Source organism: Hippopotamus amphibius, chromosome 15 (assembly GCF_030028045.1).
Source record: "Hippopotamus amphibius kiboko isolate mHipAmp2 chromosome 15, mHipAmp2.hap2, whole genome shotgun sequence".
Classification (NCBI taxonomy): Eukaryota; Metazoa; Chordata; class Mammalia; order Artiodactyla; family Hippopotamidae; genus Hippopotamus; species Hippopotamus amphibius.
In genome coordinates this window covers 43,126,801-43,146,776 of record NC_080200.1, presented here as the reverse complement: position 1 = coordinate 43,146,776, position 19,976 = coordinate 43,126,801, and the positions used below count along the sequence as shown (strand labels likewise).

The 19,976-nt window shown below is 42.9% G+C and overlaps 1 protein-coding gene across 1 annotated transcript in view; it reads right to left on the bottom strand.

Moving 5' to 3' along the window:
- Positions 1 to 19,976, bottom strand: part of ADAMTS12 (ADAM metallopeptidase with thrombospondin type 1 motif 12) — a 341,068-nt gene that overhangs the window by 26,878 nt on the left and 294,214 nt on the right. The window contains exons 20-21 of the mRNA XM_057710080.1: positions 15,504 to 15,656; positions 7,576 to 7,752 (exon numbers count right to left, since the gene is read on the bottom strand). Coding sequence (XP_057566063.1) covers positions 7,576 to 7,752; positions 15,504 to 15,656 — 330 coding nt within the window. The remainder of the gene's footprint in view (positions 1 to 7,575; positions 7,753 to 15,503; positions 15,657 to 19,976) is intronic.

The following is a 19,976-nucleotide window of genomic DNA, read 5'->3' as shown; positions in this document are numbered from 1 at the left end:
AAAAATATGAACAGACTAATTACAAGTAATGAAACTGAACCAGTAATTTAAAAAACTCCTAACAAACAAAAGTCCAGGACCAGATGGCTTCATAGGTGAATTCTTCACAGGTGAAATATTTAAAGAGGAGTTAACACCTATCCTTCTTAAACTATTCAAGAAAATTGAAGAGGAAGGAACACTTCCAAACTCACTCTTCAAAGCCTGATACCAAAATTAGACAAATACACCATAAAAAAGGAAAATTACAGGCCAATATCACTGATGAACATAGATGCAAAAATTCTCAAAATATTAGCAAACAATATCTAACAATACATTAAAAGGATCATACATCAAGATCAAGTAGGATTTATCCCAGGGATAAAAGGATTGTTTTTTGATTCACAAATCAATCAAAGTGATACACCACATTAACAAACTGAATAAAAATAATCATAATCATTTCAGTAGATACAGAAAAAAAGCTTCTGACAAAATTCAACATCCACTTATAATAAAAACTCTCAACAAAGTGGGTAGAGGAAACATACCTCAACATAATGAAGGCCATATATGACAAAACTATAGCCAACATCATACTCAACAGTAAAAAGCTGTAAGCATTTCCTCTAGGACCAGGAAAGAGTGGATGCCCACTCTTGTCACTTTTATTCAACATAGTATTGGAAGTCCTAGGCACAACAATCAGATAAGAAAAATAAGAGCAATCCAAATTGGAAAGGAAGAAGTAAAACTGTCACTGTTTGCAGGGGGACTTCCCTTGTGGTCCAGTGGTTAAGATTCCATGCTCCCAATGCAAGGGGCCCAGGTTTGATCCCTGGTCAGGGAACTAGATCCTGCATGCCACAACTAAAGATCCCACCTGCCACAACAAAGATCCCATATGCTGCAGCTAAGACCCAACACAGCCAAATAAATAATTAAATATTAAAGAAAAAATATCACTGTCTACAGATGACATGATACTATACATATAAAATCCTAAATATGGGATTTAAAAACTAAAAAAAACTACTAGAGCTCATCAATGAATTTGGTAAAGTTGCAGGATATAAAATAAATACACAGAAATCTGTTGCATTTCTATAACTAAAAATGAACTAGCAGAAAAAGAAATTAAGGAACAATCCAATTACAACTATATCAAAAGGAATAAAATACCCAGGAACAAATCTAACTAAGGAGGTAAAAGACTTGTACTTGGAAAACTCTAAGACACTGATGAAAGCAACTGAAGATGACACAAACAACTGCAAAGATATACTGTGCTCATAGGTTGGAATAATTAGTATAGTTAAAATGACTATACTACCAAGGAAATCTACAGATTCAATGCAATCCCTATCAAAATACCAATGACATTTTTCATAGAACTAGAAGAAATAATTCTTAAACTTGTATGGAAACACAAAAGACCTCAAATAGCCAAAATAATCTCGAGAAAGAACAAAGCTGGAGATATCATTTGCCCTGATTTCCAACTATACTACAAAGCTATGGTAATCAAAACAGTATGGTACTGGCACAAAAACAGACACATAGTTCAATGATACAGAATAGAGACTCCAGAAATAAACCCATACTTATATGGTCAATTAACCTATGACAAAGGAGGCAAGAATATACAATGAGGACTAGATAGCTTCTTCAATAAAAGGTGTTGGAAAAACAGAACAGCTACATACAGAAGAATCAAACTGGATTGCGTTCTCACACCATATACAAAAATAAACTCAAAATGGATTAAAGACCTAAATGTAAGACCTGAAACCATAAAACTTCTTGAAGAAAACATAGGCAGTACACGCACTCTTTGATATTGGTTTTAGGAACAGTTTTTTGCTTTTTGATCTGTCTCTTCAGGCAGGAGAAACAAAAGCAAAAATAAATAAATGGGACTACATCAAACCAAAAAGCTCTTGCACAGGGTGAGGGGTGAAGCAGAAGCTGGGATGAAGTGATAGAGTAGCACTGACATATATACACTACCAAATGTAAAATAGATGGCTAGTGGGAAGCTGCTGTATAACACAGGGAGATCAACTCAATGACTGGTGATGATTTAGAGAGGTGGGATATAGGGACGGTGGCAAGGAGTTGCAGGAGGGAGGGGATATGGGAATATATGTATAAATATAGCTGATTCACTTTGTTGTACAGCAGAAACTGGCACAACAGTGTAAAGCAATTATACTCCAATAAAGAGCTTAAAAAAAATAAAAAGCTCTTGCACAGTGAAGGAAAATATCAACAAAATGAAAGGGCTGCCTTCTTAATGGGAGAAGCTATTTGCAAACAATATATATGATACGGGGTTAATATCCAAAATATCCCAAATATACAAAGAACTCATACAACCCCACATCAAAAACATACACCCTGATTAAACAATGGACAGAGGACCCGAAGAGAAATTTTTCCAAAGAAGACATACAGATGGCCAAAAGGAATGTGAAAAGATGCTCAGCATCAATAATCATCAGAGAAATGCAAATCAAAACCATAATGAGATAATATCACCTCCCAGCTGTCAGGATGGCTGGCATCAAAGAGACAACAAATAAACATGTTGGCCAGGATGTGGAGTAAAGGGAACCCTTGTGCCCTATTGGTGGGAAGATAAAATGGGGCAGTCATTACAGAAAACAGTATGGAGGTTCCTCAAAAAATTAAAAATAGAACTGCAATATCATCCAGCAATTGCAGTCTTGGGTATTTATTGAAGAAAAAAAACATCAATTCAAAGAGATATATGCACCTCAATGTTCACTGCAACATTACTTATAACAGTAAGATATGGAAGCAATGTAACACACAACACAATGTAACACACACACACACACACACACACACACACACAAAATGGAACACTACTCAGCCATAAAAAATGAAATCTTCCCACCTAGGACCATATGGATGGGCCTAGAAGTAAAATAATTCAGACAAAGAAAGACACATACCACATGACCTCACTTACATGTGGAATGTAAAAACAAAACAAACAAATAAAATGAAAACAGACACATAGATATGGAGAACAAATTGGTGTTTGCCAGAAGGTAGGGTTGCAGTGTAGGGGGAGAAATAGGTGAAGGGGATTAAGAGGTACAAACCTCCTCACATATAATAAATGCATCATGGAGATGTAATACACAACATAAGGAATATAATCAACAATGCCAAAATAACAACATGGGGACAGATGGTTACTAGAATTGTGATGATCATTTCATAACGTATGGAAATGTCAAAGCATCCTATAAGTACACCTGAAACTTACATAATATTGTATGTCAACTATAGTTACATTAAAAAAGGAGTTATCAAGATCTGAATTTAGGGTGGATTATTAAGAACAAATAAAACACCACCACCACCACCACAACAAAAAATTAAACCTTTCACACTGCCAAGATACATACCCTGCTAGTATCTTTGCTGTGCTTCTAATGGGCTAAATTATGTTCTCCCCAAATTTATATATTGAAGCCCTAAACCCCAGTACCTCAGAATGTGATGTGTTCGGAGACAGTCTTTTTTTTTTTTTAAATATTCTCCCCCCAAAATTTGTTTTTAAATTTTATTTATTATTTATTTACTGCATTGGGTCTTCATTGCTGCATGTGGGCTTTCTCTAGTTGCAGAGAATGGGGGCTACTCTTTGTTGTGGTGCATGGGCTTCTCATTGTGGTGGCTTCTCTTGTTGCAAGCACGGGCTCTATGCTCGCCGGCTTCAGTAGTTGTGGCTCATGGGCTCTAGAGCACAGGCTCAGTAGTTGTGGTGCACGGCCTCAGTTGTTCCACAACACGTGGAATCCTCCTGACCCAGGGATCAAACCCATGTTCCCTGCATTGGCAGGTGGATTCTTAACCACTGCGCCACCAGGGAAGCCCTGGAGATAGAGTCTTTAAACAGGTAATGAAGGTAAAATTAGGTCATTAGGGTGGGCCCTAACCTAATATGACTGGTGTCCTTATAGGAAGAGATTAGGACACAGACATATATAGAGGGAAAACTATAGAAGACACAGGGAGAAGACAGCTATCTATAAAACAAGGAGAGAGGCCTCAAAAGAAACCAATTCTGCCAATGCCTTGATCTCAGACTTTTAGCCTCTAGAACTGTGAGAAAAAATATTTTTCTTAAATTTAGCTTAAAAAACAATAACAGAAACAAAAACAATGGTGAAACAAGACTTAAAGGAAGGGGACTGATAAAAGAAATTCTGGGGATAAGAGGAGGGGAAAAAATCAGAAGATGCTAGATAGTTCGACATGTCAAACAGAAGGAATTCTGGTCTAGAAACCAAAATGAAAAATGTAGGTGTTTTTATTCTGACAGCCCTAACAGAGAGTACAGTTCTGCAATGCAACTTTGTTCATCTATCAAAATGGGATTCAGCTTTCCTTCCCCACTACACAAAGCTTTAGAATTAAATTTGTCTATATTTGGACATAGTGATGATAGGTTTTCTAAGGGCCTGATGCACTGGCTGTAACGCTCACAAAATAAATTTGCGGTGACAAGTTGGATTTCCGAAGGGATATAATTCTAAAACGTGTCAGGTTTTTGCTCACTAGAATAATTTTCTAAGCTAGATTGTCTTATTTTCCTGAGATTTCTAGAAGGAAATTAAATAATTCACCAAGAATCTTTGAAGAATACTTTTTGAGTACTTTGAAAAGTACTTCGAAAAATCTTAGTACTTTGGAAAGTCTCAATTATGATGTGGTAACAATAACAAAACAATTGATTGCTAACAACATGTCTATCCCATCAGGCACTATGTGTGTAGTGGTAACCATAGAAAACAGGGGAATTATATACAATTAACCTTTTCTGCTAGGAACTAATCCTTCGTTTTCACAGTATTCCAACTCTGAGAGTCAACAAGGATCTTTTCCCACTTAGTCACTGTTTTTAACCCTAAACGAGGAGAGAAGGAGAGGAATCCCACATTTGGGATCCTGTTGCATCCTACATGTGTGCATATAGATCCAGGGCCCCCTGGCTGGGTAATCCCCAGGAAAGGGGGGTAAAGAAGGTATAAACCAGTGGTTCTCAAAGTGTGGTCCCTAGAGCTGCAATGCAACGCAATGGGTACTTGTTAGAAATACTGAACTTCAGGCCCTACCCCAGAACTCTGAATTGGATGCTGTGGGGTGGGGTCCAGACATCTGTGTGTGTTGACAAACACTCCAGGTGATGCTGAAGCAATGCTAAGGTTTGCTAAAGTTTGAGAACTGGTGGGGACATTCCCACAGTTGAAATGCATTTTCCATTGCAAGTAGTCTGGGTGGGCCGACATTCACTAAAGGAGACCAGAACATTCCCACCAAGGCATCCATCAGATAGTAGAGCACGGAAAGCACCTACAGGTGCCCAGTCCCTAAATTATCCCTCGACATTTCCAGGGAAATGTTCAACCGACTTCAGCACTTTCTATCTTTACTGCTCCTCAGAGGGAAGTCTTCCAGCTTTGTGGTTTGCTCAGAACAGGGCTATTTAGAAAGGAGGGTGGTGGGAGGCCTTCAGGGAGCAGGCTCACGATTGGAGCTCCCAGAAGCTACTGAGGAAGCAGAGAGAATACATCTTTTCTACAACCAGAGAGCATATGTGATTGCTCATCTTGGATAACTTGCAAATGCAATTTCTCTCACAATGCAATCTAAGCTCCTCTGCAAATTCCAGGATTCTGGAAGCTGTCACCAGGCTCAGCAAACATGGAGAACTTGGATACCTACATCCAGAGCATGGGAATAGCAGGCACTTTACATTCTCCAGAGCTGGACAGGGAAGGAGAAAGAGGGAACGGTGTGGTTGTTGCCCCAGAAAACACCAGGTGTTGATCCAGGGCCTCAGGAATCGGCATGGCTGATGCACCCAGTGGACAGTCTGAAGCTCGAGGGGGCTCAGTCTTCCAGGGTTGGACACTAACTCTGTATCCTACACTTGTGGTTCTCTATCTTTGCTTCCCCAGCACGTGGTAACTTTTCCCCCAAATAGTTATTGACTCACTCTCCCCAGTTCACTCTTTGTTCCATGTCTACTGGGCTAAATTCTACATTAGAAAGAGTACAGGCATCAGAGTCAGCCTTAAGCTTGAATTAATATTCCACCGTTTATTTTCTACTTGTGTGACCTCATGTAAGGTTCTTAACCTCTGAGTCTCAATTATAGCCTTTCTTCACCTATAAAATGGAATTAATAAGGGCTACCATCCAGGTTGTTGCAATAATTAAAACAAGTATTGTAGAGAAAATGTCCATTGTATGGACACACTCAAAACATGCTTTCCCTCTTCTTTCTGCCATGCATGGGTATAGTTGGGAGGTTTGTTTTTTTTTTTAAACTGTTGAGGCCAATAGGCAAGTGAAAGCATTATACTTCACCAAAGAACAATAACTTGTTTTCATGTACTGAACTAGGACAAAGACACAGCAGAGCATTAGCCCTCACAAAATGTGATGAACACACACACACACACAGACACACACACACAACCCCCCCTTCTTTTTATTTGTGTAAACAAGGATCTGGGCATTTAACTGGGAGGCAGAACTCTGAAATTATACTGTGTGGTGTGGAAACGATCTGACTTATCCCCAGCCTGACTGCAGAAGCTGGGGAGGGGCATGTGAGGCTCTGTCCTAAATGTCTCTTATCAAAGTGGTCCACGTACATCTCCCCAGAGGGACCCCAACTCCCCAGTATATCCACTGAGACTAGGTTGTAGTATAACAATGAACAGTCACATTTTGAGCCACACAACACAGCCTTCAAGTTATTGGACCTGTCCAGTCTCCCCACATGTAACAGAGCAGGACCCTGTGGGGCCTCCAAGAACAGTCTCACCCCCCATCCCCGTGTCCTCCACCTGCCTCTTGTTTATAGAAAAACTTTAGCCTCCTAGGCCTTCCTCAATTTCAAAAGAGTAAATTTAATCAGTGGAGTGAGAAAATGCAGAAAGGAAAACAGTCAAGCAGGACAAAATAATCATGGTTTAGCCATTAAACAAAGTCAAGGACCTTTAGTTCCTCCTCAACGGCTATAGGTAATATTCTGAGCCATATCTTTTGAGCTGTTTTGCAGATACTGAAACCCCCCACCAGATGGAAAAGCTAACTATACGCTGCTCACAAACACATAGACCCCAGATAGGTTTGAACCGGAAGGTTGATGGTGCTGACTCCCCATGGCCTCACCACTAACCAGTCAGAAGAACGTCTAAAAGCTGACCACACACCCTCCCTCACTCTGTCTGGAAAACCATTCCCTGAAAGCCTTTGAGGAGTTCAGGTCTTTTAACCACTAGCTACCTGGACTCCTTGCTTGGTGCCTTGCAATAAATGCTGCGCTTTCCTTCACCACAACCTGGAGTTAGTAGATTGGCTTTACTGTGTGTGGACACGTGACCCAAGTGGGTTCAGTAACCCACCCAGTGTAAGGTGCTGAATGGAGGCCCAGCACTGGCTTGGTGCACGTGTGGCCTTCCCTGACTTGCAGATTCACAAGGTGACACAGAGGTTCATGCTTGCCGGGTTGTGCGGATGGTGTTCTAGGTGCCATACCTGGCTCCAAGGCTCCACCTGCCATTCCTTGCAGGGCTCCAGGTTACAGCTCATGCTCAGTGGAGGAGGAGGGCCAGCCAGGAACTGGCAGTGAAACGGCCTCAGGTTCCGGTGGTCCCCGCTGTCCACACACTGAATCTCCCGGATCTGGAAGCCCCCGCTGCAGTTTCTGGAGCACTGTGGAGAGTGAGAGAAAAGGGGACACCTGAGTCCTTGGCATCAGGCTGTCCATTCCCCGATTCCCAGGGGTTTCACAAAGCATCACAAAGTTAAAGGCTTCCATTCATGAAGAGGAGTTAGTGAACTGTCTTCCCTCACATGCTGCAGAGAGAGGGAGTCACAAAAGCTGCTCCCCAAGACGGGGCTCCAGTGTCAGAAAACGCAGGTATGGAAGTTTAAGAACCAGGTGAAAAATCCAGTTCTGTCACTCGTGAGCCCTTGGGTGAGTTGCAGAAACGTTCTGAGCCTCAGTTGTCACGTTTGTAAACTGGGATAATTACCGTTACCTATGGGCCTCTTGCGAAGATTACAGACACAGGGGTGGGCTTGAGGTGATGTTGGCACAGTATCTTCTCATTGGGCGGTCATTCCCTAAGATGCCTGTGTTCACTGGCGGCAAACGGAACTGCCCACGGGGGAGTTCTCTGCCAAGCCACACCCAACTCTCCCTCAGAATCCTGCTGAAAACCTGTTTCCTCCCTAACTCTGAACACAGGATAGGTCATCTTTTTTCATGGCAAGGGCTTCTATAAGGAAAATAAACTAACTGCTCAGTGGTTTGGTTCAGGGAGTGGATCAAGGGCAAGAACCCTGTCCTTGCCCCCACTGCCAGGCGTCCCCCTACAGCACCATCACCCACCATCCTTCCTCCTACAGCCACCATCGCCTGCCTCCATCAGCAAGGGTTTTCTCAGCACCTGTGCACTGCAAGCCCTCATGGAGCCCCCCACCCCGTGCCCACACCTTGTGCAGCAGCCCCTGCATCCCGCTCTCAGTAAAGGGCACTGTTCACCTGCAGGCTGCTAATTTCCTTAAGATCATGATAAACATGAGTCCGGGTCACCTAAAACCAGAGTTTACGTGACCTATTCTGGAGGACTTCTTCAGTTTACTCTGTGACCTCTTGGATTTTGGAAACTTCTTCATCCCCCATTTTATTTAATCATAACTTGAGCTTCCGAGACTTGGTCTGCAGCCTGTGTAGGATGCTAGTGCTATCAGTTTTCCTTCCGTTTGTCTTGCCTGTGCATCCTGGTCTCTCGTGGCCAGTCCTGGCCTGTCTCGTTACGGCCTACCCTCAGGTGGGGACCCAAGGTAGGTGGCATGGAGGCTGACTCCTGTGCTCCTCAGCCCCTCTCCCCCAGATTCTCCATGGATTAACAATACATCCTGAATATTCCTTCCTCCACTCTTCACATTACTTGCTACTGCTCTTCCTTTAGACTTAGCTTAAATGTCACCTCCTCTGTGAAGCCTTCCTTGAATACCTTCTACAAAGGATACCTATCCCTCTTATTATTTATCTCCGATCCTTCTATGTTTCCATCATAAGAACTTGAAATGTGAATCAACTTTTATTTATTCTGTCCATCCTTTCTATTAGATTGTCAGTGCCATGAAGCTCCCAACGGGCTTGTTGAATGAATATGTGAATTCTGACAAAAGGGCAACTGGGGGCTCCCAGTGGGCTGAAGAGATTTGTGGTCACCCTAGGGATAAAGAGCATCCTTCTTCACCCTCTCAATCCTCCCATCAGTGATGTCATTGCAGTCTTGGCTGAGAAGATGCACCATCACCAAAGTCTGCCCATTGCTGTACAGTATGTTTTTATCTGGCGCCCTCTTTACATGGCAAAACATCATGCTGTCTTTCTGGCTATGGTAGGATAGTCATAATTGTAGGGTTGTGGATGGTGAAAGAAAATTCCTCAAAACCTTTCAGTAGAGGTATATCCCCAAACACTGATCCCCTTCTTCCACTACCTCGCAGATTGCACAAGTCACCTGACATCAAACCTTGGGCTGTAACATATGGGCCCATGTGACAAGGGGGCAGATCAGTGCCTAATGCTTCCGTAAATAAGTGTTTTTAGCTTCCCGGAAATAAGCAACACTTGCCAGACAGTCCCCCAAAAGCAAATTCGAAACTTCATTTGCCTGCCATGCTGTAAGTACACAAAGAAAAAAAAAATAACTGCCAATTTAAAATCAGCCACAGAACAAATGAGGAAGCGTGCTAACAATTTCCACACAAAGCAGCCATTTGCCTGACAGGTTTTCAGGAAATAACCCAGGGCTAAAGCAAGAGGGCTCTTTATTAGGAAGAGGAATTTTACAAGACACAAGTGTACAATGGGGTTTTACTTTCTTATTTGTCATTTGTTCTACAATGTGTTCTTCCTAGATTTTTCAAATTAGCGTTACCCTTTTGTCAAAGAGCTCATTCACATGCAGTGGGAAATGCAGTTCACTAAGATGTTGAAGTAAAGACTCAGAGAAGACACTCACTAAATCTGTGACTTTTCTATTTCATTTTCAGAAGAGCCTCTGATTCAGTTGGCAGGAGTGAAGTGGCAGGATATTAAATTACTCCACTCTGAAAACTGTTTTGCCATTGTGTGCTGAAGGCCAATGACCACATTTGCTTTCTTATTGCCCTTCAGGAGGGTTATCTGTATTCACGTTTTCCTAACCTAGAGTCTGTGGGCCAGACTGAGGACAGGAGTCAGACTGAGGATAGAAAGACTGGCTAGTGACCAGTTGTGACCAAACAGGCCCGACCATTTTCCAGTTCCCACACCAGTTTGTTTAACTGATGTCGTCAGCAAACCAGATTGAGTTAGAACGAAAAATCCTCTTGGCTTACAGGAGCCCCTGGCAGAGAGAAAAGTGAAATCACAACCATCTCTTCCTTGTGCTGTTTCTGATTTATGGAGTCATCCTGACACACTTTCCATGTTGGACTCCTGACGAGTATTCAGATGACTATAGTGAAAGTAACCAATGTGGGATTGGGAGGTCAGTCGATTGCACTCAAGTATGACCCTGACACCAAGTGGCTATGTGACTTTACCTCTCTAAGCCTCCGTTTCTCCAGTATTAAGAGCAGCATAAACTGGATGACTAAACTTTCCCAATATTCTAGAGTGCTATAAGTGTTTAGGATCACTGGACTTGCAGTCTGCTTTGATTTCGGAATACTTTCTTGCTCTTCAAGTACTAAACCAGGATACAGAAATAATTCTTTTCTGCTCCTTTCCTTATGCTAAGCAGATCATAAGACCCTTAGGATCGAGTAATTCATTCCAAAAATTCTATGTTGAACAGCATGATCTGTCCGTCTGTCCCCTGACCCCATCCCCACTTCACTCCCTCCCTGTTATTGGGCACTTAACTATGTTCCAGTTTCTGTATTCCAATCTTGCAGAAGGAAAAAGTCATGTAATGAGTAGAAGTCATAAAGATTATATGTCATAAGTTGTTCATGATCTAGTGAAGGAACAAAGGAAGAGGTGGTCGATTTCACCTGAGGAAGCCAGAAAAAGCTTGAATAGAGGAGCCAAAGCTTGAGCTGAATCATGTAACATGAACAGATGTTCACTCGGCTGGTAAAATAGTGTGGGGGACATTCAAAGTGGAGAGAATGGCATATACACGCGCAGTACCACGAAGCAACAAGTCTTGTTCAGGAACATGTCCATCAGGATGCTAGAGCGAGGTGTAGGGGTGGACAATGAGAGACGGCCAAGGGGCCATAATGGAGGGCCTCAGGGTCTGGACATCAGCCCTCAACCAGAGTGGTCTTGGGTTCATGCTTTCTGTGGTACTAAAGGCTCCCATTTAATTGCTGTTCTTTTCTCTACTTGAGGATTCCTTAATCTAAAACACTTGGGGTTACAAAGAGAGGGTGACGGTTTAGATGTATAACAAATTATATAAAGAGAAAATAAATGCAGTGATTTTGAATGTATTATCCACCTTCCAGCTGGTCAATTTTTGCACAGAAGCTCCTCTATAACATGCAGTTCTCTGTTTTGACTTTTGCACATTGGGCTTCAATGTATATTTCTGGGAACACGTTATGTATAAAAGTCGGGGACTATCTGTATTTAGCAAGATGGGGCTCTTTCCCTATTTTATTCATTTGTAAAAGTTCAGATCTAAAAAAAATGTAGCACTGAATATTATGAAACTCCAAGGCTGCCACTTTTATTTTCCAAAAAAGCTACAGATAATAAGGTCAGCTACTGTTAAAATAAAATTGCAACATTGCCTAGGTGGGAAGACAGATCATTCCAAGAAAACGTAAAAATCTTTGATTCATTTCAGAAATAATCAAGATCTGTTAGGCTTAACTACGAAAAGTTATTATTATTCTAAGAAAGATAATAAAGAGGTTGTCAAGTCACCAGTTTACAAAACTGTGGGAGGTACAGGCACACGTTCAATCAGGAAGTATGTGGGGCTGTGATGATGTACAGCTTTGGGGTCAAGCCCAGCTGAAGGTTTTTCAAGCTCACCGTTGTCACTTACTGCATTTCTTCCAAGCACAAGAATCACTTTTTTTCTTACGCAAATTTTAATGTTCTGAAATTGGCATGTGTCTTACAACTGATGTATGTATTTATTATGTAGTGTTCCCTTTCTTTCTGAAAAGCTGTCATTAAATTAAACCCGTTCCCAGTTGATGGCTTCTCAGAACTGAGAGTATTAGTACTAGCTGATCACGTGCTAGTGATTTAAACCCTCCAAGCCTTCATTTCCACAGTGGGAATTATAAAGAGGGTCCTTTACTGGATAAAAATAAAATGGTTTACCTAAAATGCCTGTGCAGCGTCCAGCATGTGGTGGTATTTGGCAAGTGCCAGGATGCAAGGTAGGTCAAGTCCTCCAAAGTTCATGGAGCACCTGGTCTGCTTAGTCCTGGGGAGTGGAGACCTGATGGATGGACAGGACTTACCGCACTGCCACTTTCCCACAGCCCGCCCTCTGCCCCAAGTCCAGGAAGCCAGAAGTTAGTAAACACCTGAGAACTACTCCTAACCTTTACCCAGAACTCAAAGTTTGCCCAAGGCTTCATTTGCATGGTCTTTTACCATTTACAAACTTGGTTCATACACACTCTCTCTTCTGATCTGTACAGCTTTATGAGGTTAGTAGAGGCCATAGGGGCCACTTCATTTCTCAGAGGTGAGAAAACTAAAGCTCCTAAGAGGCTGGAAGAATGCACCAGCGTCCTATGCTGGTGACAGAGTGGGGCTGCCAACCCAGACATGTCCCATCCCAGGCCCAGTGCTGCCTCTAGGATTCAGCTCTGTAGAACTCCATTTTCTCAAGTATGCCTCTGGGACAAACCTGAGGACTATGACCTAGAATTTGTTTCAGACAGATCAATGCATGAAGAAGAAGCAAGCTAGTCCAAATAACTTCTAGATTTTGTAAAGTTCTGAATGTACAGGCTCATTGTGCTCTTGCATCAATGATAAAATGTCCATAGGAGCTGTATCAGGGCCCCATCAAGGAGACGAGTGGTGCTGGAGACAGAAGCCAGGAAAGCAGCTGTGATTCAGACAGCACTCACAGGGGCGGGGACTTGCTGGTGAGTAACCTGGGGCCTCAGTTGTGATCCCTGGGTGCAGGTGAGGCTGCAGCACACCCTTAGTCCTACAAGATTAAAGTCTCTCTGGATCTGGGGGAGTGGTCAGTGGGATAATGCAGAAAGACTCATGATCAAACTAGAATTCTTCTCTCGGGGAAAGTATTTGTGAAAAGGCAAACCACCAAGCTGGCAGAATCTAAACCCTCTGGATATGTAAAGGCAAAACCAGGGGGGCTATTTTCCTAATCTAGGGTTTGGAGATTTGCCACTGAATAAGTTTAAGAGTCCTGATAGAATAGTGAAAGTAAGGAGGCCTTCAAATCTTTCCTAGTGCATGATTTTGACTTCAGACATCTGTATGAACTAGTTAATAATGTGGTGGTCAAAAAGCTGTACCATTCAATCACCAAAATTTAAGATAAAATGTAAATCACCATTCCTAGAAAGAATGGAAGTCATGTATTCACTGTCTCTAATGATAGAGAAAAAAACCCCAGAAGTCAGGGAAATTGACTATCAGTAGTTAAATAGTGTCTTTGACAAGGTGTATCTGTTATCCTGAGAGAAGAGATACTCTCCTTACTGATAGAAATGGAATAACTTTGAGGATTTGAGTTTCAATGTGGTGGTTACCACATTCTGGCAGAACGTGCTGACTTGTCAGAGACAGCTTCTACAAAACACCAGGAATGTTACAGGGGTTAATAGATACATCCACAAGCCTCCCAGCTATGAGAGAGAAGACACCCAGCGACAGTCAGGGAAGGGATGAGCTGGTAGAGCAGAGCCTTTTTTAGGGCTTCTGATCCCAGAGAAGAGCTTCCAGATCTTCCATTCAGGGTTTTATATCAGCTGCAATTCCTAGCCTTTTACACTGGAATGACCTTTTTAAAAGTGTGAGCTATTTCACACCTCTGTCCTTTCTATGAGGCATGTAATTTCCAAGGAAAGGATTAGTCCCAGTGATGGGAAAGTGGAACGTTAGGACTTGGTCAACATTTGGCAAGGTCAGGGATAGAAGTGTTTCTTGAGATTTTTCTGGATATAGATGAGAATTTGTACCCAGGCCTTTAGTCCTTCTTGGATCTTGAGTTTGTTATGAGTTGGAAGAGAAAGAAAAAAGAACCAGCACTCATTACTGAAAGAAAAATCACATGAAAACAGAAAAAGGGAGGTTGGCAGGCATTAAAGAAATGCACAGTAATTTTCTCAGGGAGTAGCACTACTTTCTCTGTCTTGCCAAAGATCAGAGACTTTCTTTGGGAAAAGGCGCCTAACGCAGATAAATGACATTCCACGCTCCTGTCTGTCAGGTAAGTCTGCCAGGAGAACCAGAGGTGTCCAGTGAGACACCTCATGGTCCTGCTTGTCTGGAGACGTGAGCTCTCCACGAGATGAGGGTGCTAACATCTAAAGGGCATGCCAGCCTCCCCAAACTTCTGGGTAGCTCTTTTCCCTTCTGTATCAAGGCCATCAAGGGAAACCGGCTCCCCAGAGAGAAGACAGGTGCGTACAGGGTGTCTTAGGGGTAGGTGTGCTTGACAAACGGAAGGTGTATGCACAGCTCACACTTCTGCACCCCTCCTGCCAAGCGGCTCTTACCCCCACCTCTGACCAGTGTGTCTATGACCTGGCTGCATCTGTATTCCCCAGGGGCTGGCTCAGCTCCATCGAGGGTGACAGGCAGCTTGGGCCTGACTGGAGCCGGGAAGAACCAAGGCTGACTAATCCTTAGACCTGATAAAGCCTTTCACAAGGGACTAGGCAGGCAGCACAGAAGAATGAGTAACCATAGCTAAATTCGCAAGGACAGGAAAATCGCACTTCAAAAAAATCAATACAGGAAATCTGCTTTTAAAGACCCAATTTGTCTTTATGTTTCAGCTTTGTTTCATTTTGAGGCTGGCAGATTCAATGTTATACTTGCTTTGTGAGCAACTGCTGAACCGGGATTTAATTATACCTATGCTAATGTATCATTATTAACCATAATGCTAAGTTTAAGCAATTTAGAAAGAGTGTTGCAAGCTGGACAAGCAATTAATGACACAAATGTAACTTTTTCCCCTCAGTTTCTCTGGTAAGGGAGGACAGGCAGAGAAAAACACGTGGGCTAATGAAAACTCTGCTTGTTCTAAGGCTATTGTGTAACTCAAAGTTAGCCTATGGCAACGCCTGTGATTTACTCATCCACCAGTTTATCAAAGAAAAGGGCAGAAGGGAGGTGGGAAGGGAGGAAGGAAGCCTACTTTAGCAAATGACGCTCGTATAAGTCCCTCCACGCCCCCCAGACCCCCCCTCCCCCAACACTGTTGAGCCTGATCAGTCACCTTGCTCCAGTTTCCCACTTTCCAGCCGGCGCAGGGCCGGAGGTGGCACCTCTTAGCTGGGTCAGGCTTCTGCAGGGCGGCGCAGTCGGAATCCACGTGGGTGCTGCACTGCACACTCCGCCAGTAGGCCCCCAGCCCACACGTGGTGGAGCACTGCCAGGAGAGGAGGAGAGAGAAGACAGAAGGTCAGGGCCGCAGTCTCAGACACCACCCGCCCCCCCGCCACGGCGGCACCCCCGCACCTGCCCCCGGCCGGGAGTCAGGGGTCCTGATCTCCGCTACTCACTAAAACCGCCTGCAGAGCTTTTGAAATATACCAGCGCTGGGGCTTCAGCCCCAAACAACCTGCCTGGCTGCGGGTAGGGCTCAGGCAGGAGTATTTAGGAAACAACTCCCAGGTGATTCTGATAAGCAGCCAGGGTGGAGAACCCCTGATTTCTACGTGGGAGGAAAACCCAGTGCAAATGGAAATTTGCTTCCCTTTGAAAAGTGTCCTGGCATGAAGGCCAGGGGAAAGTGAGGTGAGCTGCGGACACACTGCCGCATTTTACCGATGATGTTCATAGAAAGGGAAGAGTAGAAAATAGCCTCCGTCAACATTTTTTTCCATTGGCTCCTTTACGGAGGTAAATTCTTCTTAAAATTCTTTAGGATTTGGTTTGAATCCCTCATAAGTTCCTAGCTTTTTTTCCCCTCTCTATTATATTATGTATGTATATGATATATATACATTTATGATATACACATTCCAGATAATAACAGCTGAAATGCATAGATTGATTGCACAAGTGGCCCCATTGTTCACACCCATGCTCTTGGCAATGGACTTTGCAGCTCCTCTCATCAAACGGTGGAATGTATTTCCCCAGCTGTTGAGTCAGGATGGTTCTTGCCACTTTCTTTTGCTAAGAAATTGCAGTGGATGATGTACCAGTTCCCAAGAGGCCTCGCTTGTTTCAGTTGTCTCTCTTGGACCCTTATCTCTGCCATGAGAATAAAACTGGGCTAGCCTGCTGGAGGATGAGTGATCATGTGAAACCCATCTGGGTGACCAGCCGAGCCCATCCCAGACCAACCAGCCTTCAGCTGACCTTCAGCAGATGTGTGACAAGCCAAACTGAGATCAGCTAAGCTCAGCCCATGTCAGCAGACACTCCCAGCTGACCCACAGACTCATGGACAAAAATTAATGTTTACTGAGGTGTTGTCTTTGGTTGTTATATAGCATTATTGTGGCAATGAACAACTGATACAACTACACAACAGGTACCTTTCCTATATTTTCTCTAACCTCTGAGACTTAGGATACAATTGTAATTCTCCAGTTGACTAGCTGCATGATATTTTGCAGTTTCCTAACTTCCCTAGCATGTAAAACTGGTGATAACACTAGGGCCTCATGTATTAAGTTGCTTGTGAGAACAATAGAGGTGGTTCACACACAAAGTGAGTACTCTACAAATGTTACCTATTAAACATAGCACACCTGCAAGGTTACTGCTATGAGTCTCACTTTCCAGATTTCTGCGGCCCAGAGAGCTTCGCAGTCATGCTCAAGGTCACAGAGATAGCACATGTTAATTTCACATTATGACATGATGTTTGCCCCAAACCCAGGACAGGAGCTAGTGAGACCAAATTCCTAGGCTATTGATGACCTTGGTACATCTCAAGTGATGTCTATAGCTCTTTGTTACCATATTTATTTTGTAAATAAACACGTCTCTGGGGCTCTGAGTCTAGTCCTGTTAGATTCAGATGTGAGTAGACAGTTGTTTAATTCCTTTTTGACCATTTCTATTTAGGCAGCAAACAAGAGTCCAAAGATAAAGTTGACAGGAGGACGTCCACGGAATGCAGTAAGTAAAAAGGGATTCCACTGACTGTCTCTTATGTTAGTTTCAAACTGGGAATGGGGGTCAGAGAAGAGAGGAGGACCCAGAGGAGGAAGAAGGGACAACTTCAGTTTGTTCTGGAAACCTTCTCCCTCGTTACAGCTAGTGACTCTGTGACAACCGATTTATCAGGTCAAGGAGCAGGTTCTGGGGTGTTCAGAACTGGAACTGATAGGCAGGGCTATATCAGAATCATGTGAAAACTGCTGTGAAACGCTGTGGAAAATTATACTGTCACTTTCATTTACACAACTGCACATCGTACATTTAACTGACTGGCCCAAGGGATCCAACTGAATGATGAGGCAATTTGATGAAAGGTTATCTTCTGTCAAAAGGAGATATACACCCATGCACACTGTGAAGCACCTATGCTTTCTGTCTTATAAATGGATACAGAAGCCAATACTTACTGAGTACTTCCTATGTGCCTGACACTCTTCTACACATAGTTACTCCTTTTATCTGATAGCAATTGCATGAATCAGGCATCGTCACCATCATCATTTTAAAGAGGAGGAAATGGGTGCAGTGAGGACATACAGTCAGTAAGTGATGGAGCCAATACTCAAACCCAGAATGTCTGCTTTCAAGCTTTACGTCTATTTACAGTGTTAACTCCATTTTTATATCAATTCTTTAATTTTCGAAATCACAATAGTTAGAGGAACATGCTATGTACAATGCGGGACATGAACAGCCCTTCAACACAGGACAGAAGGTGGAAGGACACGGTGAGAGAGACTTCAGATCAAATGCTAAGGAACTTTAGAAATTACTTCCAAACTTAAAGAGCAGAGAAAAGGCTTTATGGAAGAAGAAGCTCAAAGCTTAATACTGAAGAACAGGTAGGATTTGAAAGGACAAAGGAGAAGGAAACTCCAGGCAGAGGAAACAGCATAAACAAAGGCATTGGGCTGAGACGAGCAGAAGGTTTAGTGAAAACTGAGCAGTTTAGATTTGTTGAAGCTTATGATGGATGATGGCATAGGAGGCAGTCCTGTTGAAAGCTGAATTATTTGAGGATGTGATGGCTGTTGGATATTAGAGTGGATTTTATCTGATCTGATATGTAATGGAGAGACATTAATGACTTGTGATCAGGAGTTTGGAATGATTAGAGAATTCCTTTCGGAAAAGGCAGTAACATGTCAGTCTTCCATCTCTTGTGATGATGTTTGGAAAGCATTGGGGAGGGGAGAGATTGGCACTGCCCAGACCAGCAAGGGCAAAGGCAAGAGTCCTAACAAAAGTAGTAACTGAGGGCCCTCCTTGCTCAGCTATTGGGGCACTGCTGGCATTTTGGACTTCCCTGAATGTCACAGGACCCTCATTATCTTTAGCTCTCAGACATTGAATGCTGGTAGCAGCTCCCTCCCACATCATTGTAACAAAAGCATCCCTGCCCTTTTCCAGATTCCTCCCACCATTAAGACTGGAAATCACTGGGCCTAAACTAACAGGAAGTAAAGAGGAGGTGACAGAAATGATGAGATGACACAGACTTGAAGAACTAATAGGGTTTTTCTAGTAGGACAAGGGATGATTGATACCAGTGGTGGTCATGGGGTTCCTAAGGTGTGGTGATCGAGTGGCCATCCTAGGGCGGGACAATCCTAAAGAAACAACTTCAGAAAAGGGTAGAATAAAAAATCAGGGGATAGTGGGAAACGCGAAACCCAAAGTTTTCATTCTGAATCCTGATCCTCTCAGATAATTCTGTGTATTAAACATTGTCTCAAAAGATGCATAAAGGGAGCAGGCACCAAGCCCTGCCATGAAGGGGACTCCTGCCAAATGTTGAACTCTGTTCTCATGATACCCTTGTAGCTTTAAAAAACCTCTGCCATCTGGGCCAATTCCCCTTTTCCAGCCAAACTGCCTAGAGTTAATAGCTCTTAGTGGCTCCGCCATGGTCACAAAATTTTGGGTGAGCTATGATGTATTCAGTAAGAGAGTTTATTTCAGTCAAAGGACAGAATTAATTCTTCATATCTTGATCTACTAAAATCAAAATGCATCAATTAACCTCTGGCCTCAAACAGCCATCAGGGTTGACAGATACTTTTTCTTAGGTTTAGTTCATCTGGATACAGTAACTTCTCATTAGATCAATTAACATTTATCAATTAATTAACATGTATTAAGTATCCTTAGGACAAAAGCATTAAAACACATTTACATAAGAGGATGGGAAAGGAAACTAATTTCTGGGTCATCCTAAAGGTACTTTTTAATGAAACTTTTGTATTAATTTGTGGACTGAGAAGGGCTGTCCATCCTTATTAACAGTCCTAATATGGGGACTATTCCATCTGAGGACTGTGAGGGCCTCTGAAAGGATCTCTCCTTTGGGCTGCACTTTGGTGTTTTCTTCCATCTCAGTACTATAAATGTTCTCCCCAAAGTCACCAGTGACCTGCTAATTGTAAGCTCCATTAGGTCCACTGTCAGTCCTCATGCTTCTAGATGTCCATGGCATCACATCTCTTGATTTAAGTCTTACATAGTAGACTGTTCCTTACTAATCTTTCACATGGGATCTCTTTGTCAACCAGCTCCTTAAAATGTTGGTGTT